The sequence below is a fragment of the Marmota marmota genome, unplaced genomic scaffold (genome assembly GCF_001458135.2).
Source record: "Marmota marmota marmota unplaced genomic scaffold, marMar, whole genome shotgun sequence".
Lineage (NCBI taxonomy): Eukaryota > Metazoa > Chordata > Mammalia > Rodentia > Sciuridae > Marmota > Marmota marmota.
This window is the reverse complement of record NW_026000196.1, coordinates 10,896,714-10,914,964: the sequence shown is the minus strand read 5'-3', so window position 1 is coordinate 10,914,964 and position 18,251 is coordinate 10,896,714. Positions and strand designations below refer to the sequence as shown.

At 35.3% G+C, this 18,251-nt stretch overlaps 1 protein-coding gene across 1 annotated transcript in view; it reads right to left on the bottom strand.

Annotated features, from left to right (window-relative positions):
• The window catches only part of Chd2 (chromodomain helicase DNA binding protein 2), a 124,125-nt gene that overhangs the window by 26,180 nt on the left and 79,694 nt on the right, over nucleotides 1–18,251 (bottom strand). Inside the window, exons 28-35 of the mRNA XM_048790143.1 lie at nucleotides 13,825–13,866; nucleotides 12,422–12,561; nucleotides 7,592–7,730; nucleotides 7,294–7,444; nucleotides 6,058–6,180; nucleotides 4,146–4,274; nucleotides 3,086–3,226; nucleotides 872–1,006 (exon numbers count right to left, since the gene is read on the bottom strand). Coding sequence (XP_048646100.1) covers nucleotides 872–1,006; nucleotides 3,086–3,226; nucleotides 4,146–4,274; nucleotides 6,058–6,180; nucleotides 7,294–7,444; nucleotides 7,592–7,730; nucleotides 12,422–12,561; nucleotides 13,825–13,866 — 1,000 coding nt within the window. The remainder of the gene's footprint in view (nucleotides 1–871; nucleotides 1,007–3,085; nucleotides 3,227–4,145; nucleotides 4,275–6,057; nucleotides 6,181–7,293; nucleotides 7,445–7,591; nucleotides 7,731–12,421; nucleotides 12,562–13,824; nucleotides 13,867–18,251) is intronic.

Genomic DNA, 18,251 nt, shown 5'->3' with positions numbered 1-18,251 from the left:
CTGATCTGTGTACTCTCTGCCCATCACCTTCCTCACCTATTATGAGGAAATGGAGCCATATTTCCTAGGTAATGTGTTAAATCTTAGCACTACAACATGGAAACAAGTAAAGACAGCACATTCACCACTGCTCTATATACTAAACAGGACCCTCCCTCCAGCATCAGCTGGACTTGCTCTTACGACTGTGGCTGCAGAGGCCTCTGTCACCTGCTCAGTGCATCCTATGGAATCCTGCTACATGACCTTTGAGCATGCCATTGCCTAGACTTGGCATGTCCTTCTTTCCCCTCCTCTCCAATTACCCATCACACTTCTTTCAGAACCTAATTCGAACATATCTTCCTTAAGCCTTCTGACATCTCTTGACTAGTTAAGTCTCCTTCTCACAGGATCTTCACATTATCTAATCTCTCTCATTCCCGGCCCCATTTCAGCAATGCTAGCATCATTCATGTAGTTATCTATGGCCCTGACTCAAATACAAAGTTTACAAGAATAGAAACAATTACCTATTCAATATGGTAACCTATAGTTGGTACAGGAGAACATTCAATAAATGCTAGTTTAGTGAGCATTTCTGTTTCCCAGATGCCTGAGGGTCCTCAAAGACTTTCCAACTGGGAGCACAAGACATGAAATCTTAGACTTATTCCTCAGTAGAGAATAAGAACAAGTTAAAAAAAAAAAAAACTAATCTCTTCATGCCAACCTGGTTCAGAACACAGTCTTCAGACATCAAAAGCAGTGTGTTTCCAAAATAACACACCAATGTTTATATCAACTGAAGCTCTGTGGCTGCGCCTATAAAGGGCAGAGCCACAGCAAGCACTGTGTTCACACACCAGCATCCCTCAATTTCAGCACTTACAATACTGAAGGTCTCCTGGTCCAGATCATCATCCTCATCCTCTCCAATGGGGACAGGTTCACTTCCTGCTGTAATATGGACTGGACCCTGAGATCGCTTTGATTTACTTGAAGATTTGGCTTCACCACCTTTAGGCTTTAAAAAAAAAAAAGAGTTACAAGGAATCATTGTCATTTGTACAATCCTGCCTTGCAATGTGGACTTCTTATCTGTAGTGGGTGACTACAACAGTGTCACTTTATACCAACTTAAAAGATTAATAGCTCAATCATACATTATTTCCATGCCTGACTCTAAAAGCACTTAATTGTAACTTCAATTTCATCAATGCTATATTTGGTGCTCTATTCCCTCATCCAGAAAATGTACAAAAATGTCATCAAGAGATTAAGACTATAAACTGATAGAACTCTTCCTGAGTATCATATAGCAATTTTTATTAACAGCTTACTCTTTGATGTAGGAATGTGTATTCTGAAATCTACATGAATCAACATGGATAAATCTCAAAATTACATACAACAAAATATTACAGAAGGATATATATATATATATATATATATATATATATATATACACACATTATATACCCCCACTTTAGAATAAAGGTTATAAGGAAAATAGGAAAGGAAAAGTAATACAATCAGGAGAAGCTATAAGGACAGCAGCTTCAGTAGTAACTAATAAGTAGTAACTAATAAGTTCAGTAAGTGAACTAATGAATACAAAACATTAACCAAAAACAAAGCCACTTCAAATAAACATGAAAAAATTGTCAACAATAGTTATGAGAGCAGTAGACAATAGATATTTGCTAAACTATTCTTGTATTTCTTTTTATTTAATATATATATATTTTTAGTTGTAGTTGGACATAATACCTTTATTTATTTTTATATGGTGCTGAGGATCAAACCCGGGCCCTCGAACGTGCTAGGCAAACGCTCTACTGCTTAGCCACAATCCCAGCCCCCTGTTCTTGTATTTCTATTGTTGAAATATTTCATTTTTTTTAAAAAAAGAATGACTTAGCCAGGCACCTGCCTTGTTTAGCAAGACCCTTAGGAACTTAGCGATACACTGTCTCAAAAAGGACTGGGGATGTAGCTCATCCTGGAAATACACCTGGAATAAATCTCCAAAATAAATAAAATTGAATGTCTTTCTGTGGACAAATGCAGACATATTTGTCAGAGTATGATTTATACTGTTTAAATTGGAAAGCAGCCAGGCATGGAGAAGAATGCCTGTAATCCCAGATACTTAGAAGGCTGAGATTAGAGGATCACAAATTCAAGGCCAGCCTGGACAAATTATAAAATAAAAAGGACTGGGGTCGTAGCTCAATGGTAAAGGTCCCCAGTTCAATTCCCAGTACTGCCAAAAAAAAAAAAAGCAATTTCAACATGGGAGATTTGAATTGCTTCCAATAAGTTATAGCTAAACAAAATTCTCTCTACCTATTAAACATTCTTTTTAACACTTGTTTATTCAATGAAAAGCTGCTTACTGCTAAGCAGAAAGAAAAGGCTACTCAAATGGTCTGAACTAATTTTTATTCTATTTTTGTACTTATGTGCATAAGAGAAAAGTTTCAAAGGTACCGCTGGGTGGTAGAATAGAGGTGTTAATTTTGTGTTTTAGCAATGATAAGTGAGTAATTACAATTGTTCTTTAAGAAGTCAGCAAGCATACATCCAATACTGTACTAATCCTGTGGTTTGGAATGAACTTCAAAAAGGTCCCAACATGAAGATTTTATAGCAACGCTTTCTATCCGTGTCTACTGCAAAAATTCTTGCTATTTGTTCCAAATCCTAAACTCTCCAAATTTCCAAATCCATTTGTGAATTGTGCTCTTCTAATATGAATCTAAGAACATGTTTCAAGCAGTTACCTGTTCATGCAAATTCTCTCACTTGTCCTATCTCACCTCAAACATCCCGCTCCCCCAAAACATGTATAAAAGATCAAGTAAAGGCCTTGTATATTAAAGAATATCCTGAACTTGTGCGTGTACACATGCACACACATACACGCACAAACACCCCTCTGCAAGGATTGGTGCAAGCATACCTCTGACAGCCCCATCTTTTTTCTTGAATATACTCATAAAAAGAGAGTCCAGTGCCCTCAATCTCCATTCCATTTCTAGATCTAAAAATAAATTTCAGAGGCTCTGGGTATCTCCAATAAGCAGAATGGCATCATTACCTTCTCTTTCTTATCTTTTGACTTCTTCTTTTCTTTGTCCCCTTCTTTGTCTTTCCTAGAACTCATTTGCTTCTCCTTGTTCTCTTTGTTCTCTTTCTTCTTCTGTTTTTTCTTCATTGGACTTTTTTCTAAGCCATCATCCTAGGAAACAAATAGGGCTATGAACTTTTGCCTTCAACTTTATATCTACTTGTTTACTTCCTCGAGAAAGCAGCACTGCTCTCAGTGATTCATCACTGTGCTTAAACCTAAAAGCTTGTTTTCAATCACAGAGCTTTAAAGCACTCATTTGCACAATTCTCAATTCTCTAGTAATGACCAGTGCAGGCAGATCCTCTTTATTTAAATCATCTTATGTAATTCTCATAACAACTCTTTGAGATAGGTATTATCAGCTGCAGGTGTAGCTCAGTGGTCAAGCATTTTCCTAGCACACATGAGGTACTGAGTTCGAATCCCAGCAGTGTTTTGGAGTCATTATCATTCCCATTCCATAGACAGAAAAAAACTGAGAATTAAAGAAAGTAAAGAGATTGTATACCTGTCTAGTCAGCTAGTAATTGATAAAGTTCTAATATCTGAATTCACATATGCAGACTCAAATCCATGCTAATTCCTATAATCTCAAAGTATTACACTCTAAGAGCAACCAAATAAAATCCGATAAAGTTGTCACTCATGGAAATAATACTGAATAATACTAATTTACTAACTGGCAGACTTTGGGCCAAACCAGACTCACAAGGTTTTGTTTGCACATACAATTGACTTTATAGTACATGCCCCTTTATATAAGCCTGGGCTTTCTTTCAATATTAGTATTGGAATATTGCCTAATTACCCAAATGAGGCTAAGTACCAATTGCCATTTATTTATTATTAAAATATTCATGGTTCCACACATTAGTTCTATCAGTTATGAATTTGCAACTACATTCTTCTCCAATAGATTAAGCAAAATATATATACATAAATCTACATGTAAACGATTTTATACCAGTTGGCACAATATAGACCTAAAAGAATAATAATAACCCTGAAATAAAATCTACCCTTATACCTTTACTTCTCCTTCCTCTGATGGATTATCTGAGTGTCTAGGAGATGAAAACTCAAGTCCATGCTCATCTTTCAACCTCGGTGCTTTGTTTTCCTTTTTTACTCGAGGCTTCCGCTTTTTTAATTTGGCCTGGGGAAAAAAAAGAAAATAATGATAAAATTACAAATCAAGTCCTTCAAATGCATGACAAATAACATTTGATCCTTTGAAGCAGTAGTAGCTACATAATTAAAACAAGAAAGAGTCCAACTAATTTTACCTCAAAACAAAACAAAATATAAAACCCTGTAGGGAGAATACATATCCCATACTATATAAAGACATCCATATTCCTTGAACCTATTGACTCAACTTTTTTGGAATTTGTCCTAAAGATAGAATTTTTGCCAAAAAGGGCAGGCAGTACCTTATATACAAAAATAGAAATAAAAATAACATATTACAGTCAGGGATGGGGTTCAGTGCTACGACACTTGTCTAACATGCATAAGGCCCTGGGTTCAAACTCCAGTACCACTAATAATGATAATAATAAAAATAAAAATATTAAAGATAACAATATTAACAATAAAAATCCTAGAAACAAAGTACTTTATTAGCAGGGTGCAATGGTGCAAAATCGTAATCCCTGTGACCCAGGAGGCTGAGGCAAGAGGATCACAAATTCAAAGCCAGCCTCATCAACTTAGTAAGGCCTAAGTAACTTAACAAGACCCTGTCTCAAAAAATAAAAAGAGTTGAAGATGTAGATCAGAGGTTAAATACCCATGGATTCAATCCCCAATCCCAAAATAATAACAACCAAAAAAAAAATACACAAAAGTATTTTATCTAAAAATAAGAAAAAGGTTAAAATATTTATCCACTCAAATATGATACAGAAATCTAAAACACCTCTATCTAAAATCTAAAACATAATAATATTACACATTCACTATATTACATAGTATCTGCAGAATGATATGCTATATTATTATACTATTGCCTGAAAAGGGTAATTTTGGGGGGAATGAGGTGGTGCTAGGGATTGAACTCAGGGGCACTCAACCACTGAGCCACAACCCCAGCCCTATTTTGTTTTTTAATTAGAGACAAGGTCTCACTGAGTTGCTTAGTGCCTCGCTTTTGCTTAGGCTAGCTTTGAACTCACAATCCTCCTGTCTCACCTCCCAAGCTGCTGGGATTACAGGCATGCACCACCATGCCCAGCAAGAACAAGGTACAATTTTTTTCTACAATTTGTTTTATTTATAATACAAGGAAACTAACACAAGTGGCATATCTATAAAAGAGCACTTAAGAAACATGCACACACACAGACTGTAGTAGAGGATGTAACTTATATTATCTCATAACTATGATTCCCCATCTTTCTAGGCCTGAACTGAAATGGTAAACTGGGAAAATAAAGGAAGATAAAGTTCAGATAAATTCATTAGCAGCTCAGTTGGTATTTTTCAATTAGCTAGTAAGATACTCATAACTGAAGTTCAGTTTTTTATATTAACTGTGGATTCCAACTGTCCATTTTACTCCTGGGATCCATTATTACAAGTAGCCCAATTAGATACAATAGACAATCCTTATGTTCCCAAACTGAGGAAGCAGAAAAAGGGAATAGTTAACAGTACGTCTGAACTAGTGGCACTGAGGACTGTGAGGATTAATGATTCAGTATTTGAAGAGAATGGGTTTGTAAGAAAATTGCCAAGATGTTACAGTCAATTATTAAATGCATATTTCTATTATTACCAACCAAACCATAATCATGGAACCTCAAAAGCAGTATTTGATCATGGAAAGGTAATGTTCTGTGCAGGGCCCGGAAAGGATATTTCTTTTCCTACCTAAATCTGTGGGGTTGGAGCCTTGGAACCCTGAAAAACACCCAGCTGACAATGCACTCACTCACCTCTTCCCCGCCTGTCACAGCCCCCTTCTTCTCCAGACCCTTCCTGAGCAGCTTCAGCAAGTAATCCGCTCGAGTCTGTAGCTGCTTCCCCTGAGGCTTTTTATCTGTCTCCACAGGCAGAATCTTCAACAGGAAAGGAAGAGAAGCACCCGCCACCACCCATAACCGGTTAGTAAATGAGGATAAACAGGTAACAAAGAACTCAGCACAGTTCTTTCCCTCCCCAACCACCCAAAACATAGATAAAGCCTCAGATCCTATCTCATGTCCATGGCTCCCAGTCACTGAAAATCCCTTATGAGCCGTTCTCATTTTACAAAATGGGATGGAGAAATCCAGCTCTCCCACTGGCTCCTACCTGTGCTGTTAACAGGGTAGAACAACTCAGGTAGGAGGGGCTTGTGGCTTCATCTGCTAGAGCATCCCAGCCGTCGTGGATTTCCTCCTTCCAGGAGCAGGGAATCCCTGGAGCTAGGTTAAAGCTTTGTTTTAGATTGAAAATGCTTCTTAGAGCATTGCCGGAGAGCATTGAGCTATGCCAGGACATGATCTGCTCCCTGCTACCACAGTTGGACCTCTCAGGCCAGACTGGATTTGGTCTCAGTGCTTATGACAGGGTGCTGTCACCCTCCTAAAACCCAGATGGGATGAGCATTGTTTGATGTGCCAGGAAAAGCCCTGCTAGGAGCATCACCTGGAGCAAATCCTACAAAAATTTAAGCCAGTTTTCCTTGTGTTCAGCTCTAACTATGGCCTTTTTACTTGCAACAGACAGGGTGGGAGGCTCAATTTTGTGGGAGAAATACTGTCAAAATTTAATTCCACTACAAGAAATACCAAGGCAACACTCATTCTTTGTGTAAAGAAATATGGTTGTTTCAAACATACTCTGAAAGAAAGGGCCAACAACGGGGCCTAGAAGTGCTTTTATTATTAATAAACTTACCCTGGTATTTGTTGTAATGAGATCTGACCTCTAGTAAATATCAATATTTTAAGATTTCTCCTAAAATTTCATTTGGCTATTTTTTGTCTTTCCCTTTATCATTATCTGTGAGACAGAGCCACAGTCCATTAAAGATGGCAACATTTCCAAGGATAAAGAAATCCCAGGAAATTACTATTCTGTTAGTATTCAATTTGATCACCCCTTCTTGAAAATAGATAAAAATAAGTAATCAATAGAAAAAAGTATACAATAAATGTAGCAATCTCTAGCATCACAGAGTTACTTACTTTATCTGTCAGTTTCAACTCTGGGTCCGTCTTAATTAACTCCCAGTTTCCATAGCCATGTTCATAAATTCCTAGCAGCAAGCGAGAGTCATCTTCCACTCCCCACTCTACATCAAAGTGTGCAGCTTTCACCCGACAGGTTAAGCAGTATCTAAATGGGGTTTAAAAACAGGAGGACATTACAAAAGAGAATTTTCTGAAATATTAAAGAAGAGAGAATGAACAAACTAAATAACTACGTGTAACTAATATCAAACCTATGTTCAACCACCCTACATGTATCACAAAATATACTCACTTTTTTTTTTCTTCAGGGTCCACAGGGATGGATTTATGCAGCATCTCAAACTCTTCTTCATGTTGGATAATGGATTTCACATTAACCTGAACTCCAGATATCTTGATTGTTGGACCTCTCCTTTTCCCTGGCCCTTTCCCTAATAAACACAAATTTTACAATTCTTAAATGAGAACTATTAAAGTTTCAGACACAACATTATCACCATTTATCACTATGAGTCCTGAACTCTTAGTCCCTTCTCTATAATCCCTGGTTTATCGTTAATTCAAAGATACAATCTATAAAACAAACATTTTTTTCAATTAATATTTATATTCAATTAATATGTACAAAACAGAATTGTGCAAAACACTTAAGAGTTTCTTTAATATACTGATGCTTGCAATTATAATTTAACTCTCCTATTTTTATATGACTATTCAAAAACTAACATAAACTAACATAAGAAGACTCTGAAGGTATCATATTATGAAGTTTCTTCCTTGTTTTCCTACCGATCCAATTAGCAGATTTTTTACAAATTCATATGTTTTAAAGATGATTCATACTTGACCTTCATAATATTGAAACTGAAAAAGTATAGGATCACAGAAACATCTAAACCATTTGAAATGATAAAGATGAAAAGGTTGCCCTAATCTATATGATTATAATGATCCACGTCAGGTGCAGCAGTGCACATCTACAATTCCAGCCTCATGGGAAGCTGAGGCAGGAGGACATTAACTTGGGGATCAGCCTCAACAACTTATGGAGACCTGTCACAAAATGAAAAAATTTTAAAGGGGCTAGGGATATAGCTTAGTGGTAAAGAGTCCCTGGGTGAAAGGAAGGAAGGAACGGATGAACAAAAGAATGAAGAAACGAAGGAATGAATTTCAATGATCCGAGAAGTAAAAATAAAACCCAGTTACTCTAACCAGAGAGACCAAGTTGAAATCTGCAAGATAATGCCACTTGTTAAGTGAGAATAAAGACGGTTCTCGATAGAAAGTGAGCTAAATATATGAAGAACCAGTTTATGAACAACAAAATGTTAGTACTCTTGGACATGCACAGCCTTGCTCACTACAAAAAAAAAAAAAAAATGAAATGCATTTCTCATTTATGAGCAAAATATCCAAGCAATTAAAATATATTCTGTTTGTGAGGCTTGTTAATAGGTACTAATAAATATTTCTGTTGGTAATGTAAAAGGCACTAGATTTATAAAGGAGGATTTGCAATCTCAAAGCGAAGCATCCTCCAGGCTCCAGCAGGACCCACTTCTAGAAATCTATCCCAAAGACATGCTGACTAAGATATATATATTTAAAAAAATAATTTCATTAGACCATATTTATTCTTTGTGAATTTATTTGTAACAGCAAAAGAGGAAAAGAAACCCATCAATAGGGAACAAAAAAGATAAGTTGACACACATCTACATGGAAGAATTCTGGGAAATTGTAAAAGAAAGGAAGATGATCTCTACATGACATGGAGTGCTTTCAGATATGAAGCTAAATTAAGTGTACAGCAGAGCATGTATTATGTTTTCATCTGTAGAAGAGGAACTAAACTACACAGAAGCTTAGATTTTTTTTAAAAAAAATAGAATAACAAACTCAAAACCTTAGATTAGGTAGAGGGAAGTGATGGGAGGGAAGCAGAGGGAATGTGGGAAAGACAGTGGAATGAAACAGACATTATTACTGTATGTATATATGTGACTATATGACCAATATGATTCTGTATCAAATACACTCAGAAAAATGAGAAATTATATCCCATCTATTATGATATATCAAAGTGCATAAATGCATTCTACTGTCACGTACAACTAATTAAAACAAATTTTAAAATTATTAGGGATGGTAACCAAAGAATTAGAGGAGAACAGGAATGGAAAATAGGGATGAAAGTAAGACTCTCCAAATATACCTTATTTTACTCTCTTTACTTTGGACCATGTAAGTGTTTTAGCAATTAAAAAAAAAAAGTTAAATCAGAATAATAATGCTTCCTAAAAATTAAAAATAAATATAAACAAGGGTCTATAAATTAAGTTGATGGTATAACCATATACAGAAAAGAACAATTTCAAATAGTTTTTAAATACTGTACATTGTTAGTGGGAATATACTAAGAACATAAAAACATACCAAAAAAAAATCAAACTTTGTGTGAGAGTCTTATTATAACAGGAAGATTAGCATTGACATTTGGAAATGTATGCATATAATTGCAGATAAATAAAATACCTAATTATGTTAATATTTTCAGAAACAATATCAATAATCTTACATTGAAAATGGAAATGTCAACCTGGACTAAAAATATGTTAAATACAAGTGTATAGGAAATACAGGTTTAGGGGAATCAAATTATACAATGCCAAGAAGAAGCAATTAACCAGATCCAGAATGTAAACATGCAGAAAAAGAGGGATGTGCAAGAATAAAATTACAGCATTTGCCAATAAATATACAGAATGCAGAGCATCAGGCTAAGTGAAATAAGCTAGATTCAGAAAATCAAGGATCTATTTTCTCTCATGTGCAAAAGCTAGAGCAAACTGAAGGAAAAAGGGGGGCTGTGGATAGGACACCATAAGGATAGAGGAAAGATCAGTGGAATACAAGAAGAAAACTGAGGGAGAGGCAGGAGAAAAGGAAAGGAAACAGGCGATGGATTTAATAAAATTATACTATGTGCATATATAAATACACCACAGTATATTATCTATAAAGCACCAACTAAAAATAAATATATAAATAAATAGAAAGAACAACAGTATAGTACAGGTAGGGAAATGGAGGGAGGAGGGGAAGAAAAGAAGAGACTCTGGGGACAAAAGTGGAGCAAATTCCATACATGCATGATTTATGTCAAAATAAGCCCAACTTGCTGAGCATGGAGGCGCATGCCTGTCAGCCTAGTAACTCAGGAGACTGAGGCAGAAGGATCACAAGTTCGAAGCCAGGCTCAGCCACTTAGTAAGACCCTGTTTCAAAATCAAAAGTCTGGAAATGTGGCTCAGAGGTCCATTACCTCCCCTCCCCCGCAAAAAAAAAAGAAAACCCTATTATTTATAACTATAATGTACTGATGAAAGAAAAAATTTTAAAAAAAAAGAGATGTGGAGAGGAAGGAACTATTAGACGGAAATATCTCCAAAATATACTGAGATGAGCACAATGATGCACGCCTATAGTTCCAGTGGCTCAGAAGGCTGAGATTTGCAATATCAAAGCAAAGCATGTATATATCCCCCTCAGCAACTTTAGCAAGGTCCTAAGCAACTTGACAAGATGCTGTCTCAAAATATGTGCCTCAGTGGTTAAGTGCCCTTGGGTTCAATCCCAGGTATCAAAAAAAAAAAAAAAAAAAAACAACACTGAGGTGGAAAAAAATCAATGAATAGAGCAGTATGCATACCACACTACCTTTAATTTGTGTTTAAGAGGGAAAACATACAATCTATATAAAACACACACACACACGTTTTTCTAAATTTCTTAAAAAGAGACAAACACTGGGGGCTATGTGTTTTTCATTTTTGAGCCATGTTTATTTAATTTGAAATAATTACAAAGAAAAAAACATGATAAACCTAAAGTTACTTTTGGATGTATTTTAGATGCTGTAAAAACACATATTCAAAATCTCAGGCTTTTATTTGTCTTTTGAAAACAAATTTATTTGAAACAATGGCCCCAGGAATGTTAAGCAAAAGCTATCCCTCTGAGCTACACCCCCATCCCTAAAAGTACATATTCAGATTATTATCCAAATCACTCAAGCTATTTTCTTTTACCAAAAAATATTTTTAATATATATCTAAATTACTTTTAATTTCTTTTCATTAAAGTACAGCAAAGTTTATTAAAAGGGAAAGGAGGAGGAAAGCACCCTCAAGGAAGACAGTGGATCCTCTCAGAGGAGAGCAATCAAATTCTACTAATTTCAAAAAGAAGCCCTAAAAAAAAGACAATTCCAAAATATAAATAATTAATAGACAACAGTGAAAGCCAGATACTACATTAACAAGCAGTTAATAGTTCAGTAAGAACTATTCAATTAATTACCCAAACTTTCTTATTACTATTATTCCATTTTGCAAATGAAAGAGTTGAGGTAATTTAACTCAGAAGTCTTAACCAAACTTTTAGGTAACTGGTTGCCTCTGGCATCTGAACCACAGCTCAACAAAACCTCCAAAGAATAGGTAGCTTAACAATACCTTCATTTCTATGAGGTGTCCTTAAACAATGACTACTTTAGAGCTCTCGTAAACATGCCTGTACCTCTAAAAAATAAAAAATAAAAAAACATTCTGATATCTAAGAGAAAACGTACTTCCTAGATGTTCGATCCAATTTTTAAAAATTCTACTTGATGAACATTTCAATGTAACAAATGTTTACAACTGTCATTCAATATTTTATCTATTCCAATTAATTTTCTAAGTTCTTTACATTTGCAGCAACCTAAGAATACATATATGTATACCCAAATAATTAATGATGTTTGTGGACTGTAACACCCCCTCATTTGCAAACAAAATACAGAGGCATCCATTCAGCTTTGTCCCTCAGGTCTTTGTATCATTCAAACCAATTTAAACTTTCTATAGCAACATAACACTAATCATTTCATCTTGTTAATTATTCTACACCTTTACAAACCAACTCCATTTGTGTGTAGATCTATGGGATCTTAGAACACTGAGCTCAGGAAAAGGCAGCTCAGAATGCACACCATAAAGCAGGAGGCAAGCCCTTCAGCAACAGAAATAGACCAGACCTTTAGCACCAGAGTGCTACAGATAATCTGTTAACTCACCCTCACTGGCATTTTCTTTCAACTGTTCTTCATATTCCTGCATAGCTGACACACAGCTATTGTGAATCAGTTCACCCAGGCGTTTCAAGTCTGCCACAGACTTATCCACAAGCTCAGCATCTCGTGCTATGCACTCCAATCTAAGGAAGGACAAACATGGACACTTTTCTCAACATCACAAGATAATACTACGTCTCATATAAGTTTGCTCCTACAAAGACACTTTTCTCTGCCTTCATTCATGGCTCATTAACAGTAACAACTGCTTCACATTAACTAAGAGCTAACTCACTCATTTTCCATCTTTAAGAATTGTGCCTTGGGATATTTCACAAAACCAAAGTAATCTCAAAAATTTAAAATGAGAGGTTTCAAAACTTAGTTTATTAAACAAATGGGCTATCTGCTACTGTCAGTATATGACATGCTTAAAGACTATTGCATCTTTCTATTCACTTTCCTTTCTCCACTCTACCTTCACTCATTGCAATGTTCATAGAAGCACAGTATAGCTAACTTCTCCAATGTATTCAGATCATCTCTAAGTTGTAGGGAGCACATAAACACAAAGGCTAAAAATCATGATGTCAAAAGGAACCAAACCTACTTCATCCACATGTTGGTAGTTGTTAAGGTAACTGGTTCAAAGATAAATATGGAGGTCAGCCAAGTCCAGGAAAGATGTGCCTGACTTTTGCAATTTTGCTGTGACTCACTGCTATACATCACTGCTTCCTCTCCAAATGGAAAGCATAAAACCAAAAACACAAGCTTGGAATTTTCACCAGAACAGTATCAGAAATAAGAGAGGGGAAACTGGCATATGCTTTAAATTGGTGCTATTATTTACAGGATATATTGTTGATTTTTAGAAAACAAAATACTTAACTACTTGAAATAAGTCTTATGTTAAAATCCAACTTCTGAAATCATATTTTGAATGCTTGTAGAGTAGTACCAATAGCTAACCATTTTGTAAGTCACTACAGGCAAGGTGATATAAGTTATATTTTTAATCTTCACAATACCTTGTAAAAATGTACAAGATTACTAAGTCAAAAAGACATTACTAAATCTAAGAATTAGAACATAAATAACCCAGTCTCTTCAGCTATAGTTACCTAAACATCTCTTTGGGAAACACATTGTTTTGAATTTACTTGATTTACCTCCCCCTAAGGTATAAATCTCTGACTGGTCTATCTGTATCATCTTCATACGCTTCCAGAAAGGGACATGCACCTGATTGATATGTTTATGAAAGAATACTGTTTCCAGGGGGGAAAAAAAAGTTCCCAGAATTAATATTAAAAGAAAAATATTACCAGAGAGAGAGAGAGAGAGAGAGAACTTGCTATACAATAAAGCTGAAAAAGAGGATAAAGAATTATCACTGAGCTTACCGTTCAAGAGGGAGACCAAACTTCTTATAAGCCTTGATGAACCTAAGAATATGATCAAAAAAAAAATTAAAACCCAGGAACCAGTTATAACACATCCTGTAATGAAATATGAGCCATTCAAATTGTCAGAAATAGACTGGCAACACCCAATCTTTGCAACAATCACTAAATAAATAAACATTGAGCATCTTTGAAAAGAGATAACTTAAAATAATAAACATTAAAGATTTAACTTTATTTTCAGTGACTGATCAAGAAATTTCTTGGAGCTGTAACAGAGAATTGTGAGTTTAGAAGATGCGAGTTTATGAAGTTCACTATGTAATAAATGACTCAATCACCACAAGTCTATTGTGATAAAAACCCGGTATCATTCATTGGCCTACTTAAGTCTATATAATATAATATTTTTAATTATTTTCTGTTCAATAATACAGCCATAAGATTTATATGACTTTCTCCAACATTTTTTAAAATTAGGCAGAATAAAATAATTGACTTGAAACTTCTTAGGCCAAACTATTTTGAAATTCTAGTCACTCCTGCCCAACCATAAACCCAATCTCCTTCCATAGTCAGTACCTTAAACTATGCTATATATAGCCTGTGCTAACACCTTCTCCCCATCTGCAACGCTTACCACATAGCACTTTCACTAAAAAGCAAGATGTCACAATAATGTCAAGGACATCATTGTAATATGCCAAATTACTATGACAGTATGGTATGTAATAGTGTAAGGAGAGTGCTAAAAAAAATGGAAACAGAGGATACGGCAACTGAAGAAAACAGGAGGGAATATAACAGCTATGAAATACTAAAGGAAGAATAAGGACTAGGAAAGTGTTAAATATGAAAGCAAACCTGAAGATTATTCCTCAACTCTACACTTTTCCTTCCTGAAATATATTGAAATGTTTCACTTCTAAAATAATGGTTTGAGATTTACCGGAAAATTATATGGGAGCTGGGTATGCATGTAGCTCAGTGATAATGTCCTTACCTAGCATGCTCAAGGCCCTGAGTTTAATCCCTAGCAACAAAAAAAAAATGATGATGAAAAAGATGATGATGTTGTTGATAAATAATAATACCAGGGGAAAAAAGGTTCCCGGTATTAGTATTAAAAAGAAAATATTACCAAAGAAAAGAACCAATACCAAGGGGGAGAAGCACTTCCAACATAATAGAGTAAGGAACTCAAAAAATCTGCTCCTCCATAAAAATAATAAGAACACCAGCAAAAACTAACAAAACTCAATTACCAGAACTCTGTCAATTAAGAAAATGTTCACTGTCAACTAAGAGGCATCTGTTTAAGAAAATGGCTGCATCTGTTAAGAACATCAAGTTGCCAGGTACAGTGGCACACACCTGTGATCCCAATGCTTTGGGAGGCTAAGGCAGGAGAACTGTGATTTCAAAGCCAGCCTCAGCAACTTAGTGAGGCCCTAAGCAACTCAGCAAGACCCTATCTCTAAATAAACTATTAAAAAGGTCTGAGGGGGCTGGAGTTGTGGCTCAATGCTAGAGCATTTGCCTAGCATGTATGAGGCACTGGATTAGATTCTCAGCACTGCATATAAATAAATGAATAAAATAAGAGTCCATCGACATCTAAAAATATATACTTAAAAAAAAAGGGGGGTCTGGGGATGTGGGTCAGTGGTTAAGCACCCCTGGGTTCAATCCCAGATTCCAAAAGAAAGAGCAGCAAGCTTTCTATCAACTTGCTTTATTCCCATCTCCTTCTACTTGTTCCAGCAGAGTCTTAAAAACCAACATTTTTGCAACTACAATGATTATGCTAACCTGTGACAGAGCAGCCACTAGAGGAGAAAGAACAGGTTTGGAATGTCATAAGAGCCCTATCCCTTGCAAACAGAGCTACTTGACCTGACTCAACACCTTGAAAAGCTTCATTCAAAGAAAGAAGTCAAAGATGACTTAGGACTCTTTCTGCACAGCCCTGTTGACAGTTCATTGGTCAAAAACAATCAGATGCAGATGTTCAACATCACACTGATCAGGGCAACATAATAAGTTGGAATAAAAAGAAATTGATCAAAAACTGGAAAACTGCCCATAAAGCACCCTGAAAAGCTATGATATTCTCAAGAGTCAAGAAGACCACACATTTGTACGTCTGTATGCATGTCAGGAAAGATCTTAGAAGGTCCTACCCTCTCAATTCTAGCTGACCTTGATGATCTGGCACATGCAGGAATTTAAAATTAAGGCAGAGTTGTAAACTGCCTCCGATCGCACTGAAACGTGCCCTAAGATACATACTAAGTCCCTCAACAAAGGTAGGCAGATCTTAAAGAAAAGCTCTGCCCAACCATTAATTAACTTCTCAGCCAAAAGAACAGACTTCAAAAAACATGACCAAAGAATACAGACTTCACAGAACTAGCCTAGGAAAGTCAGTGAACAAGCAAACAATAGCAAACACAGTAAACTCTGGCTAGTGAGGCAAATCTGATTCTGAATTTAATACATTACATTTAAAAATTACAGAACACACCAAAATGCGGGGAGTGGGGAGGGGTTAAAAGTACTATACCTGAAGAAGCCCAGAACTTACACTCATAAAACAAAGATGTTAATCTGCTATGACAAATATGTACTAGAACAAAAGCAATCCACACCTAAAGAATTAAAAAGAAAGCTAGGTGCAAGTGCACACCTATAATGTCAGAGACCCATGAGACGGAGTTAGGAGGATCACAAGTTTATAGTCAGCCTCAGAAACTCAGCAAGATCCTATCCCAAAATAAAAAAGACTGAGGATGTAGTTTAGTGGTAAAATGCCCTTGGGTTCAATCCCCATTCTCTCTCCCACATACCAAAAAAAAAAAAAAAAAATTTTTGAAAGAAATGTATCAAACAGAGAATGTCATAAGAAACAGACAACAGGGGGAAAAAAGTCAAATATAAATCCTGGAATTGAAAAGTATAGTAATTAAAATTTTAAAAACAAAAAAAAATCACTAGGGAGGCTCAAGAGCAGAAAAAATATTAAGCAACAGTGCAAGTCCACATGAAGAAATGAGCACCTCTAATAACTTTGAGTACATAAAAATAGTATAAATGTAGTTTTGTTTGTAACATTTTTCTTTTTGATCAGATGTATTCAGGAAATTGTGTTGAGCTGGGTATGATGGTGCATACCTGTAATTCCAGCTACTTGAAAGACTGAGGTAGAAGGATTGCAAATTGGAGACCAGCCTAGATCAATGTGTTTTATAAGCCACTGAGATTAATTTTTTTAAGTCAACATGTTATTTTTAATCTCCAGTGCAACCACAAAGAAAATAACTAAAAAAAAAAAAATATGTTTAAGACAAAAAGGGGTAATTAAAATGGTATACTAAAATATATCTATTTATCACAGAACAAACTACTAATGGATTAATTAAAGGGAAAAAAATGTGACACAGAGAAAATGAAGAGCAAGATGCAGATGTAAATCCTACCTTCTCAGTAACTGTACTGAATGTAAATGAGTCAGACTCCAATCAAAAGAGATTGGCAGAAGTAGAATAAAAATTTAAAAAAAAAAAAAGAGAGAGAGAGAGAGAGATCTGATTGGCAAAAAAAAGACTTTTTAAAATAATACACCAATATGCAGCCTACAAGAAACAGGAAATTAGATTCAAAGACACAGGTTGGGAAAAAAAAAAAAAGAAATAGTACCATCTTTTTGTATTTCAAATACCCAAAAAGAGAGATTGAGTGGCTATACAATATCAGGCTAAAAAAACAGATGATGAAAAGGCCAATCTAATATACCAATTTATACATACCAATTTTAAATTGGTATGTGTAAATTGGTATATTCGATTGGTATATTAGCTATATTTATACATACCAATTTTAAAAGTGTATGCATCTAACCACAGGGTCCCAAAACACATGAAGCAAAAACTGATAGAACTAAAGGGTCAAACAGGCAATATAAGAATAATGGAAAACTCAACACTGTTTTCAATAACAGAAAAACTGGTCAAAAAAATCACTAAGGAATGGGAGCCTTAAACAGTAAACCAGATAAAGCTAACAAACAACTATGTAACATTCCACCCGAGAGCACAAAGCACATTTTTCTCAAAAACAATACTGAATGTAAGGAATAAAGAGGAGGTAGAATATACACACAAGCTTTGCTTCAATGTTAAAATAATAACATATGGAGATGTTATGTTCTAATTTGCCTAGATTTACATATTTTTACAATTTTTCCTAATAAATTTAATAAAGAATAGGGGAATTTAGGTAGAAACAAAGACTGCACAGTTTCAAATATAATGACATTAAAAGACTATTTAATATGGTTACAATGCAGATTGGGCCATAAAGCTAACTATAACTATCATCATATTTTCTATTTCCTTTAGGCTTTAAAATTAGTATGAAAACTGAGG